Source organism: Diaphorina citri, unplaced genomic scaffold, assembly GCF_000475195.1.
Source record: "Diaphorina citri unplaced genomic scaffold, Diaci psyllid genome assembly version 1.1 scaffold1285, whole genome shotgun sequence".
NCBI classification, from domain to species: domain Eukaryota; kingdom Metazoa; phylum Arthropoda; class Insecta; order Hemiptera; family Psyllidae; genus Diaphorina; species Diaphorina citri.
The window spans coordinates 112,197-125,414 of NW_007378714.1; the positions used below are offsets into that span (position 1 = coordinate 112,197).

Below are 13,218 nucleotides of genomic sequence, written 5' to 3' on the forward strand. Positions count from 1 at the left end.
TTATAGCCCACCCCAGACTAGTCGACCGACTCTGGGGGGCTACAGGAATTATTATTATTATTTAGGGCTGATTATTAACTAGGGCAATCACCCTAGTTAGGGCTGATTGAGAGACTGACGAAAAACGCCGATCTCGTCTGTACACGGGAAAAGGTGAAGAAAAAGGAGCATTTTTTATTTTCTACAAGTTCGGCCATGCCTTTTCTACAAGTTTGGCCATGCCTCGGGATAAACTAGCGGGATTCCGAAGCGAAGCGACGGAATTCAGCTAGTGACATTATATTTTACCCTAATAAATAAAATAAATGGACACATAGTACTGAAAAGATAAAGGTGCAAAATCTCTCTACTATTGGAAAGGTATTGAGTTGAACTCACCGAATCTGTTGGTAGCATTGTCCACACAATGGCACTCTGGCACCAGGAGCTAAGTTCTGTGGATTGAGTACACCTCGTCCCCTCCTTGGCGCTGTTGTTAGTCCAGACGATCCTCCCTTGCCGCCTGCGCCGCTACCTGTGTTTGAGGGTAAACTAGAGGGGTTAGGATCTGATGGCATGCTAGGAATAAGACTTGAAAGTTTCCTAGATAGCTCGGAAGACACGGTTGGTGCAGTAGAAGTTGTGTTACCATTATACTTGGGTGTAATCACATCTGACTTGGGTTCAAACGTATTCTGACGTTCAAATTTAACTTTGGGTTCAAATATAGGCTTTGGTTCACTTTTCTGTACAGATTCCTGAATGGTCTGTTTCGTTTTTAAGCACTGGGATGGTGGACATTGTGATTGGCAGACTTGTTGACACACTTTTTCTTGTGTCAATTGTGTGGAGCTTTCAACTTGTTCGTATGAGCTTTTTGTAATACTTGAAGAGGTTTTCTCAGATATAGTTGCCGATATCTCTTCGTGTACAATCTGTGTCCCCTCTTTTTGTGTCGTCTGAGTTATGCTCTTGGTAGAATCAAGCAAGGAATTAGGTTTGTAACCAAGGGTTGGAATTATCTTGGCAGTATCATCTTTTTGTTTAAGGAAATCAAGGGCAGATGATTTCAAAGGTTCTGCAGATATGGCCGTCGTTTTAACTGAACTTGTTTCCTGTTGTGAAAGGATGTTCATGATTTTCGATTGAATAGATACTGATTCCTGGGCAGCAGTTTTGATCAATAAAGGAGAGTTACGCAGTTTGGTGTGAATGTCACATTCATCAATGTGTTCCTGATAGTGAGGAATGGTAGCAGGAATATGAAGACCAGAGGATGTTAGAGGAAACTGGTGGGAGTGGGTAATGTCTCCCCCGATCTCATCACCAGACTTGTGTATCTTGTCTGAACCTTTAGCTTGTGATTTGCTATCTGCTTGTTGACTACCAGGGATTTTAGGCACGTAAGTTTCAAAAGGAGCATCAGTAATAACGTGAACTACAGGGGTAGGGGCGGGGGGTGGAGGAGCAGGCAATGGGGAGTAAGGTCTATCAGAAGCAATGGTTAACGCACTCAACATGCTGTAGCAAGGAGGTTCTTTCTTGGGTTTTTCTTCCTTCTCACCCAACAATATGTTAACAGGTTTATTGATATCGGCGAGTTTGGTTAGTGTGTCAAGAGGTTTTGTAACAGAAGGTAGAGGTGAGTAGGATCGGTCAGGGGCCACCGTAAGGGCATTTAGCATGGGAGATTCTGGTCTGATGAGGACAGGTTTGGTTTCAGGAGGTAGTGGCTTCATGGATGGAATTTCAATAGGTTCAGGGAAAGGCACTGGATTAAATGGAGTGATTGGAGCAGTTGTCATTGCTTGTGCCATAAGTCCTGGTGTTTCATGATACTTTGGTAACTCATAAACATGTTCAGGAGCAACAGTTATAGCAGGAATATTTTCTAGTTCATTGTAATTTTCCTTCGATTCTTTAGGAGGTGATCTAGTCAGAGCAGGAGGGGCTTTAGTGGGAGTGGTTTCAACTTTGGGTTCTGACTGAGAAGACACATTTTGCGTATGATTGTGTATAGAGGGAAAAAAGATATTGACTAAAATGGTAGATAATAAAAAAAGTAAGCAACACAGGTAACGAAGAGGAAAATGAACATTATGTTAACGATCTGATAATTATGTGATTGCTCTCTAACATAATTTCATGTTTTTATAAATACATACATATTACATAAATTGGAATCTTTCTAATCCTAAATGAGCTAAGCACCAATATTTCGACCACCACAGCTGCCTCGGTGGTGTAGTGGTCAAGACGCTCATTTTTAGCTGGTAATCAGTAAATATAGTAGGTATTTTACATAGTTTTGTACATATTCTATACCTAAAATGAAAGGATTTTTTCCTCCTCCTGAAATGCATTTTGGTTTATCGCAGATGAAAACAACTGTCTTAGTATAGGTACAGTCGTAAAGTTTAATAAATTTATTTACATACGAGTATATATTTTCCCCTTCTTATTTATGCATATGTGTATGAAGATAATACACGATATTGTCGTATTATTTGCAGTAACCAGTGTTTTGTTCGAAAAAAATGAACATTTGGGGTAGCTCTTTCAGTTTCCTAATAGCTTACTGTACCTGATGTCGACTTGATGGTGTTTTGAGTTCCATAGGGTTTGGCTCCACTCAGTGCGGGCGATGAAGGGGACTGAAAAATCAACAAAAAAACAAAAGACCATTTTTTTTTTTTATAATCGAACGTATGTATATGAGACTGAAATATCCCTTTACTCCCACAGTCTACACGCAGTCAGACTTTACTCCCGCACAAGGTCTTATGTATTAATTTTATTTATTTGGTTGGCGATCATGATTTCCACTCGCTCTCTGTCTTTAAAAAATAGGTCTTAAAAAAGGGGAAAAAATATACGTAATTGAATGGATGTTGTTGGTATTTCTAAACGATCTACGCGCCAAATTTTCGAAATGAACTTTGAACCAGAACACATTTTATATCTAAAAGAGCTATCTAAACTAACGGCTCATGGTTTTTCAAACAAGCGCCCAAAGATGGTATTTTACTGACTATAAAAGCGTTACCCGTTACTCTGTCTGCATGGTGACTCTACTTACATAAGGTGGCAGGGAGGAGGGTGCTTGGTAAGTTGGACTAACGGGAGACTTGGGTGCAGTGGTATGCGTGGTGAGGGCAGCAGATATCGTGTTAGCAGGAGGCTTCTTTCCGCTGAAAATTAGCGCAACATTTAGGATGAAACTTTATTCATATTTATTATTATTATTTTTTTTAATCCAAGCATTGCCCAACAGTTCAGATTTAAGTTTGCTCTCTCTTTCTCTCTCTCTCTCTCTCTTTCTTTCTCTCTCTCTCTCTCTCTCTTTAGCTAATGAATGATTATTTTCAATTGAAAAAAAAGTTCTTTTTACTTTCTATTTTTCATGAGTGTTCCACTGCCGTTTTTTTTTTTATTTTTTTATTTCGTAGCAATGAAACAACTGCTACATTAGATGTGGTCTGTGTCGTAGTATGCCTCTCATCAGATGGGCGAGGAGAGACACATAAGATAAATTGAAACATTATTCTAGTTTATACTTACAAAGGCACAGTCACAGGTTCGAGTCCCGGTCCAGGAGGGTTTTGTCGGGCCACCATCTTAGCATGCACATCACAATACAGCTTGTTGTTAATGTTGTAGTAGCCCACATTCTTGAGTGACGTACCACAGGTTGCACATTTGAAACATTCTACGTGCAAGTTTTTGTCTTTGATGCGGACAAATACTCCTCTGTGTATGCAAAACATTTCAAACAAATAAAATCAATAAAAAAGACATAAAAGAAATTTAAAATAATGTCCACAGTCCACACCAGCTATAAAATATCACAGGATTTTTTCAATTAGAAAACTATTTTAGCCCAACCCAAGCAACCAAAATATAAGATTCTAACCGGGTAGAACCCACTTAGAAACCGGGTAGAAAAGAGGTTAGGATTGGATTAGCCATGGCTGTGACCTGTAGGTACATAGCAACTACCGTAAGTGGGGGATAGATTGCCCAACATTTAAGCATTTTTTTCTTTAATCAGTCACAACTTTTTTATTATTTAACATATTTAATTTGGTCCGATAGCGTAAGCAGTAAGATTATATTATTATTATTGTTACGACTAGATCTTTTTTTTACATGGTGAAAAAATCGAAAACAATGTATTTTTTAGTCGCGAAACTAGAAATCTGATCAAGTATAACCGCATACTAGACGGTTGGGAATCATGTCTAGCTACTGCAAATACTTGGCTAGACTTACTACTTGCACTATCTCTCGGAACCAATTCCTCCGGCTAAATCTCCCCCACATTGGAGACTTACGAGATAAGCTGCGAGCATTCCCCACACTGAGGTACATCATCAGTAGGAATAGGAGATGCCGGGAATCCTAACTGCTGAGCGTGAGGTGTTACGGGCCTTGGCGATACAGCACGGCCCCCCACTGCATGACTGTGAGTTGCAAAATACGAAGTAACCGAAGCAACTAAACAAACAATCGGTGATGAAAAGGTAAAAGCTGCCTTCCGTGGAGAATCTACATGATTGTAGAAATCGCAAGAAAACCCTTGATGTAAGTAATACCAATCCGCAATGCAACGTCCCGTTGTAATGGAGTCAAAGTTTAAAATAAATAGTGATAGGCATTTTGTTTTTGCTCTCATTTCAATACAAACCTAAATTGAAGCTAGCAAACAAATAGATCTTTTTGTGCTCTTTCCAACGATATGCAATACTCAAAAAGTTGATTTTTGGACTTAATCCACTCTACCTCTTACCCATTCATATCGGATGTATAGTTTTGATAATGCCGTTAGAAGTAATATTCGAAGATTAGCGTTAAAGACAAAAGAAGATGAATTTACTACTCTGTTTAAATGCTTACTATCTGCACAGCAAGAGACCCTTCCCTTTGTAAGCTAAAGCGTTTTCATAGTTAAATAAAGAGAGAGGAAAAAATAGAAAACCATTATTAGTTTGAAAGCTGAAAAAGAAGTTCAGATTAAACACTTCATTGTAAAAGAAAATCCAAATGAAAATGTGGCTACCCAAGCTTTTCTCCAAAGGAAAATTAAATCCAACACCTTGAAGTTTACATTGTATTTCCAAAGATGTTAGATTCAAATATTGTTTTGAACACTTTATTCATGTCACAAGTCTTTTTTCACTTGAGTGTTGGCTATGAGATTCTCTAAAAGTACTCAAGTACTTATTCAGAAAGAAATCTCAATGAATTTGTTGAAAAATAAACTTCATTATTATGCTCTACAAAAATTGAAAAATATTTGAATCCGCCAAATGTAGGAAACACAATATGTCAAACGCACCGAAAGGAAAGCGACTATTATCGAAGCGAATGAATTCCCAGCTGCAGGGCACCAAATAGGTCTTACTTACACAATCAATCTCTCACAATCTGCGCAAATATTTTGACCGGGAGGTAAGGACGCAGGTGTGGTAGGGGCCTGAACATGACGGACACCCGAAGTAGGAGAGCTTATGCTATTGCCCAACGGAGGGAGGGAGTTTCTGTTTTCATCTAATATCGTTTCACAGTAATCAAAGGGTTAACCAGTTGTTTTTTGAAGTTTAACAAGAGTTATATAAGGGCGCGATTGAACCTACATTCAGACTGCTATTAATATTCATAATCCTGATCAATTATAATGAATAATCAATCCATAATCCTGATCACAATTAGGTTTAAATGCTTACTATCTGCACAGCAAGAGACCCTTCCCTTTGTAAGCTAAAGCGTTTTCATAGTTAAATAAAGAGAGAGGAAAAAATAGAAAACCATTATTAGTTTGAAAGCTGAAAAAGAAGTTCAGATTAAACACTTCATTGTAAAAGAAAATCCAAATGAAAATGTGGCTACCCAAGCTTTTCTCCAAAGGAAAATTAAATCCAACACCTTGAAGTTTACATTGTATTTCCAAAGATGTTAGATTCAAATATTGTTTTGAACACTTTATTCATGTCACAAGTCTTTTTTCACTTGAGTGTTGGCTATGAGATTCTCTAAAAGTACTCAAGTACTTACAGGGATATATTCAGAAAGAAATCTCAATGAATTTGTTGAAAAATAAACTTTGCTCTACAAATTATTATGCTCTACAAAAATTGAAAAATATTTGAATCCGCTAAATGTAGGAAACACAATATGTCAAATGCACCGAAAGGAAAGCGACTATTATCGAAGCAAATGAATTCCCAGCTGCAGGGCACCAAATAGGTCTTACTTACACAATCAATCTCTCACAATCTGCGCAAATATTTTGGCCGGGAGGTAAGGACGCAGGTGTGGTAGGGGCCTGAACATGACGGACACCCGAGGTAGGAGAGCTTATGCTATTGCCCAACGGAGGGAGGGAGTTTCTGTTCTCATCTAATATCGTTTCACAGTAATCAAAGGGTTAACCAGTTGTTTTTTGAAGTTTAACAAGTGTTATATAAGGGCGCGATTGAACATTTGAACCTACATTCAGACTGCTATTAATATTCATAATCCTGATCAATTATAATGAATAATCAATCCATAATCCTGATCACAATTAGGTATAATGATAATGAATACCTAATCAATCCGTAATCCTGATCATAAAACCTTAATCCTGATGAATTTATAATGATTAACCCATAGGTAATAGCGATCATAATATTGAACCCCGATTTGTCTCCAGAATCCAATGAATCCATCGAATCCAGATTCGTTTTGACAAAAGGCAGGAGATCAGCAGCGGATCATTACACTTTACGCTGCGTATACTTTGGAGTATCAATCCGTAATCCTGATCATAAAACCTTAATCCTGATCAATTTATAATGATTAACCCATAGGTAATAGCGATCATAATATTGAACCCCGATTTGTCTCCACAGCAATTGGGGTATTTTTTTCTGAATCCGATGAATCCATCGAATCCAGATTCGTTTTGACAAAAGGCAGGAGATCAGCAGCGGATCATTACACTTTACGCTGCGTATACTTTGGAGTGACATCATGACGTAAATTTTATTATTATTGAGAAAAACATTGTGTGATCAAGTCAAGTCCAACTCGATAGTTGACGTCATTTTGACATCAGAATATTTACGGAATGTGCCAAGTAATGTGCAAGAACAGGCTCTAGACTCTCTAGAGGTATCGAACCTCTCATATGAAGAAAAAAGGGGTTTTTCTCCTTCGGCCATGCCTTTTCTACAAGTTTGGCCATGCCTCAGGATGAACTAGCGGGATTCCGGAGCGAAGCGACGGAATTCAGCTAGTCTATGTATACGAGTATGTACAACATGAAAATTTCCCTTGATCAAAGTCATGCCACTTGTTTTGACAGCATAATTTTGTCTTATCTAACACAATACACTTTTTTCTATTTAAGAAGTTTCCATTTACTTGTTATTAGATTCTTTCAATATAAACAAGGGATCCCAAAACGGATAGATATTTCCAACCATTTCCCAATTTTGAAAATTTGGACCGATTGCAACACTTTCTTATTACTAGTATAGCTCTGCTATACATTAGTAATAGAAAGTAAAAATATTCAATAAATGGTATACCTACCCATCCGTAAAAGCAGGTGCTTGTACCATATCTAATAATTTTGTTACTTAAAAAAAAAAAAAAAAAAAAAAAAAAAAAAAATTCCGATCTACTCCTCATCAAACCACTGTCTCTCACGTTTATTCTTTGTAAAGCCAATTACTTCCTTTGCTCCATCGTGTAGGGTTTTGGTTATTTTTTTCGAGACTACCTCCAAGTAATAGGTTGTACCTACTTATAATAATATAATAATTATAACCTATAATCATGTACACATACCTACCTACTGGGTCACTTCCTGAGAAGAGATTGTCTGCAGAGAATAGTCACAGTCATTATAGTCACAGTCATTATAACCCCCTACTTTTGACGCATCATATTGAAGGTCTTAAAGAACGTAGTACATTGGTACAAGTTTGAGCTCGATTTATCTAAGAAAGGTACATCAAACATCTCGACTCGGTTTGTCAATATTGAAATTTATTTCTTAAAATAATAAAAATAATAATTATATTATTTGAACTAGATTTCAAAAGAGGTAACAACAGAGTAAAAGGAAAAACAAACTTAAGTTAGGTAATAAAATAAAATATATATCATAGAAACAATCAACGAGACAAAAAGCATTCCTAATCAATCTTTATACCACTGCGCTGGTTGCTACTTGTGTTGGGTGCACTCCAGAGTCGAAAAAACTCCGACCCCGCCAGGAATCGAACCCTGGAATTCCGGAGTGCAAGCCTAGTGTGAAACCCACTCGGGCACGGAAGTTGTTTTGCCCATCCCCAATTCCAAGTAATAAAAATGTTTTACCTCTGGCGGAAAATGAACCGGGAACTTCTGGTATGCAAATCTTTTGTCATATCCACTCGTTTATGGAAGTCTTATCAATGGTTCACGAAGTCAATCCATCGGTGGGAATTAAATGCGTTACCGAATGGGTTAACACATTGTATGGGCCAAGTAAAAGTAATTTCTATTCCTACCTATAGAAACTATTAAAAATGAAATACTGACGCCAGACAATTTGACATGCTGCGTTTTTTTTTTTTTTTTTTTTTAAGAAAATTTAAATTCGAGGAAACGCAAATTACGCATAAAATGAATGAATGAGTCATCGTGATAAGGAGCAGCTGTCCCAGTTGAAAGTCTCAGCTTCAATCCCCCCCCCCATCACCTACCAAACACCACCACCCAGTGCGCATCAAACCTTAATCCTGATCAATTTATAATGATTAACCCATAGGTAATAGCGATCATAATATTGAACCCCGATTTGTCTCCAGAATCCAATGAATCCATCGAATCCAGATTCGTTTTGACAAAAGGCAGGAGATCAGCAGCGGATCATTACACTTTACGCTGCGTATACTTTGGAGTGACATCATGACGTAAATTTTATTATTATTGAGAAAAACATTGTGTGATCAAGTCAAGTCCAACTCGATAGTTGACGTCATTTTGACATCAGAATATTTACGGAATGTGCCAAGTAATGTGCAAGAACAGGCTCTAGAGGTATCGAACCTCTCATAGGAAGAAAAAAGGGTTTTTTCTCTCGCAAAATAGAAAATTTTCGCCAGTTGGCAAAGAAATCAGCTGCCGCGCTGTCTGTAATATTCGTTGTCTTATTGTTGTCCTATTATTCTCAATATCAGATTCTAAAGTTACTCTCTAGAGGTATCGAACCTCTCATAGGAAGAAAAAAGGGGTTTTTCTCTCGCAAAATAGAAAATTTTTGCCAGTTTGCCTGGTTGGCAAAGAAATCAGCTGCCGCGCTGTCTGTAATATTCGTTGTCTTATTGTTGTCCTATTATTCTCAATATCAGATTCTAAAGTTATTGCCAAAAGTATTTGCTTTAAATCTCTAATACTTTCTTTTCATTTTCTGTCTTGTCTGTGACTCCCACACATCTTAGACAAGAGCGCAAGTGCTTAGATCCCCTTGCTTGCAGGGCACCGCCAAGCGTCCACACTCATTCAAATATTTTGCATCATAAAGATAAGAGTGTTCTAAAATAGATACCAGTGGAGACTTGAGAATTCAGTGTATAAACAGAGAGAAGACCAGGAAATATAAAAAAATGACCAGCCTAGACAAGGTTTCCCACAAGGGTTAAGTGAAAACCCCACACAATACTGTACAAAATGGAAGCAATATCTGAAGGAGACCCGTCGCACATTGGATTCATTGGAAGCATAGTCGCGTGAATTTTAGGAGAGCGTAAGAGTGTTCTAAAATAGATACCAGTGGAGACTTGAGAATTCAGTGTATAAACAGAGAGGAGACCAGGAAATATAAAAAAATGACCAGCCTAGACAAGGTTTCCCACAAGGGTTAAGTGAAAACCCCACACACTACTGTACAAAATGGAAGCAATATCTGAAGGAGACCCGTCGCACATTGGATTCATTGGAAGCATAGTCGCGTGAATTTACATATACGTAGGTTGATAAGTAGGAAGCAAATTAGAATGTTCGTAAGCAGGGAAAAATTATTAAAAATGGCCAAAATACTGTGTTCGTAAAACAACTAGGTAACAACATCTCAGTATTTTTATAGACAGTAATGTCAGTCTATAGTTGACACACAACTCGAGGTTTCACGCCACAAAAACTATAACAATGGATGATGATTACCTTTGAAAACATTTTTGGGCTTTGGTAGGGGACTTTGCGCTGGTTTTGGCGAGTACGTGTTTTGAATCGGTTTTGGTGAGTAAGGACTCTGGACACAACATCTCAGTATTTTTATAGACAGTAATGTCAGTCTATAGTTGACACACAACTCGAGGTTTCACGCCACAAAAACTATAACAATGGATGATGATTACCTTTGAAAACATTTTTGGGCTTTGGTAGGGGACTTTGCGCTGGTTTTGGCGAGTACGTGTTTTGAATCGGTTTTGGTGAGTAAGTATTTTGGACCGGTTTTGGTGAGTAAGGACTCTGGACCGGTTTTATAGGTGATCCAAAGTTAACACCTTCCGGAAATAAACAAAAGGACTTGAGGGAAGACTCTGGACCGGTTTTATAGGTGATCCAAAGTTAACACCTTCCGGAAATAAACAAAAGGACTTGAGGGAATTCTTCCTCTTACATATTCTTTCTCTGTTGTCTGGGCTACTAGGTCTGATGAACGGTAAAATTTACTGCACTCAGTGGAGTAAGCATTGAAAGAAATTAGGGTATACTCACTCAAGAATGAGTGCTCGTAAGAAGAAGAAGAAGAAGAAAAAAAAAAAGAAAAAAAAAATACTTGGGGATTTTCAGTAAACTGTTAAACAACGTGCCCGTGTTAAATAATGTTAAATGAAATGGGTTTTAGTGCTAGATACTGAAAGATCACTTACCGCACTGAAAAGAATGTTTCAATTAAAGAGCGAATGGGAAGTATCTATGAAAAAATCTGGTGTGAACATCACACGACTTTCCTTATCCTATTGAATGATGCTTATTTGAGTGTTCTTTTACCCTAACTTTTAGAACCCACTTAGAAACCGGGTAGAAAAGAGGTTAGGATTGGATTAGCCATGGTTGTGGCCTGTAGGTACATAGTAACTACTAGGATTTAATACAATTTCTTATTAGCTACCTTATTTGGAAGATAGACAATGGACGAAGCAAATGATTAAATACATTCTCTACCATCCAGGCCCTATCTTTTAAGTCAAATTCTTTCATCTCATAAAACACTTAAAATCCCAAAGGGTTGGATATACAATCAATACTAATCTTATATTATAAAATCAAGATCCATTCACATTTCACACACTGATCGCTCTATCTCCTGAACCACAACACCTAGAAAGCTGAAATTTGGTAGGAATATTCCTTTTATGGTCTAGGTGTGCAATAAGAAAGGATTTTGCGAAAATCTAAACCGATCCTGAGATATGATCAATTTTTGATCGCTAAAATAACCATAAGAAATACACAGAGTGCAGAGACTGAGGGAGAGAAAACTTTTCCTCGCTCGCCTAATATTGAGTTTCGTTTATGTTTTTAGTTTGATAAAAATACAAGTTCGGCCATGCCTTTTCCACAAGCTTGGCCATGCCTCGGGATGAACTAGCGGGATTCCGGAGCGAAGCGACGGAATTCAGCTAGTAAATCTTATATTATAAGAACGAGAACTCATTCACATTTCACACACTGATCGCTCTATCTCCAGAACCACAACACCTAGAAAGCTGAAATTTGATAGGAATATTCCTTTTATGGTCTAGGTGTGCAACAAGAAAGGATTTTGCGAAAATCTAAACCGATCCTGAGATATGACCAATTTTTGATCGCTAAAATCACCATAAGAAATACACAGAGTGCAGAGACTGCGGGAGAGAAAACTTTTCCTCGCTCGCCTAATATTGAGTTTCGTTTATGTTTTTAGTTTGATAAATACAAGTGCGGCCATGCCTTTTCCACAAGTTTGGCCATGCCTCAAGTTCGGCCATGCCTTTTCCACAAGTTTGGCCAGCTCAAGTTAAGACATACCTACTATCAGGGCCGTATCCAGAATTTTGTCGAGGAGCGAGAGTCGAAACATTGTGGTCCGAGGGGGGTGGATGCTCCCAACGGATTTTCAGAGTCTGGCCTACAGTAAAGGAGAAAAATGGACCTCTTGTTTACATGCAATATTGGTAATTTCTAGTCGTAAATTAGATAAATATATAGGTGGTTACGTACGTACATAAATAGCCACATAGGTACGTACAGACCTTCGGTTTAAAATCACGGATATTTCCATTTATTTTCCGATTTTGAAAATTTGGACCAACTGCAATAGTTTTCATCGAACTGCAATGAGACTATCCGTTCGCAAACTACTCGTATGATAGAACAAATGCGAACCATGCGAAAATTTATAAACCAACAAACATGCGAAAATTTCGAGTTAAAACTGGGAACTCACTTCGTTTATTGAAAAACGGAAAAACAATGAGCTGTAGGTATATAGGTATAATTATTTATTTATGGAACAAAAGCTTATTTTTCTCTATTTATGGAGATGGCAAGATTTAAGAAAATTCGCGTCTAACTGAATTGTTAATGAGTTTTGGTTTTGGGTTACTTGATTTATAACCAGTTACCTACTGCAAATAAGATCGTAAACGTGACATTGATTCTTCTACTCCAAACAAACAATCTTAGAAATAGAATATAAAAAGTAAAAAAAAAAAAAAAAAAAAATCCCCTTCTTATTTATGCATATGTGTATGAAGATAATACACGATATTGTCGTATTATTTGCAGTAACCAGTGTTTTGTTCGAAAAAAATGAACATTTGGGGTAGCTCTTTCAGTTTCCTAATAGCTTACTGTACCTGATGTCGACTTGATGGTGTTTTGAGTTCCATAGGGTTTGGCTCCACTCAGTGCGGGCGATGAAGGGGACTGAAAAATCAACAAAAAAACAAAAGACCATTTTTTTTTTTTATAATCGAACGTATGTATATGAGACTGAAATATCCCTTTACTCCCACAGTCTACACGCAGTCAGACTTTACTCCCGCACAAGGTCTTATGTATTAATTTTATTTATTTGGTTGGCGATCATGATTTCCACTCGCTCTCTGTCTTAAAAATATACGTATTAAAAAAGGGGAAAAAATATACGTAATTGAATGGTTGTTGTTGGTATTTCTAAACGATCTACGCGCAAATTTTCGAAATGAACTTTGA

The 13,218-nt window shown here is 37.5% G+C and overlaps 1 protein-coding gene across 2 annotated transcripts; it reads right to left on the minus strand.

The window, feature by feature from the left end:
- Positions 1–371: 371 nt before the first annotated feature.
- On the minus strand, positions 372–11,310 carry LOC103515160 (PDZ and LIM domain protein Zasp-like). Of its 2 annotated transcripts, none has more exons than XM_026827945.1 (5): positions 11,132–11,310; positions 3,541–3,729; positions 3,059–3,170; positions 2,564–2,633; positions 372–514 (listed from the first exon to the last, which is right to left on the minus strand). In XM_026827945.1, exons 1-5 carry the CDS (start codon positions 11,218–11,220, stop codon positions 375–377), a joined length of 600 nt encoding a protein of 199 aa, XP_026683746.1. In that variant the 5' UTR covers positions 11,221–11,310; the 3' UTR covers positions 372–374. The 2 variants fall into 2 exon arrangements, with proteins under 2 accessions (XP_026683746.1, XP_026683747.1); XM_026827946.1 differs by lacking the exon at positions 11,132–11,310 and adding an exon at positions 7,558–7,620.
- Between the last annotated feature and the right edge of the window lie 1,908 nt (positions 11,311–13,218).

Coding starts and splice junctions, on each gene's coding strand:
- LOC103515160 (XM_026827945.1), bottom strand. CDS start 11,220: ATGAAAGAATTTGACTTAAAAGATAGGGCCTGGATGGTAGAGAATGTA. Junction 3,171..3,540: donor GAACCTGTGACTGTGCCTTT/GTAAGTATAAAC, acceptor GCTAATTTTCAG/CGGAAAGAAGCCTCCTGCTA. Junction 515..2,563: donor CACCATCAAGTCGACATCAG/GTACAGTAAGCT, acceptor CCTCAAACACAG/GTAGCGGCGCAGGCGGCAAG.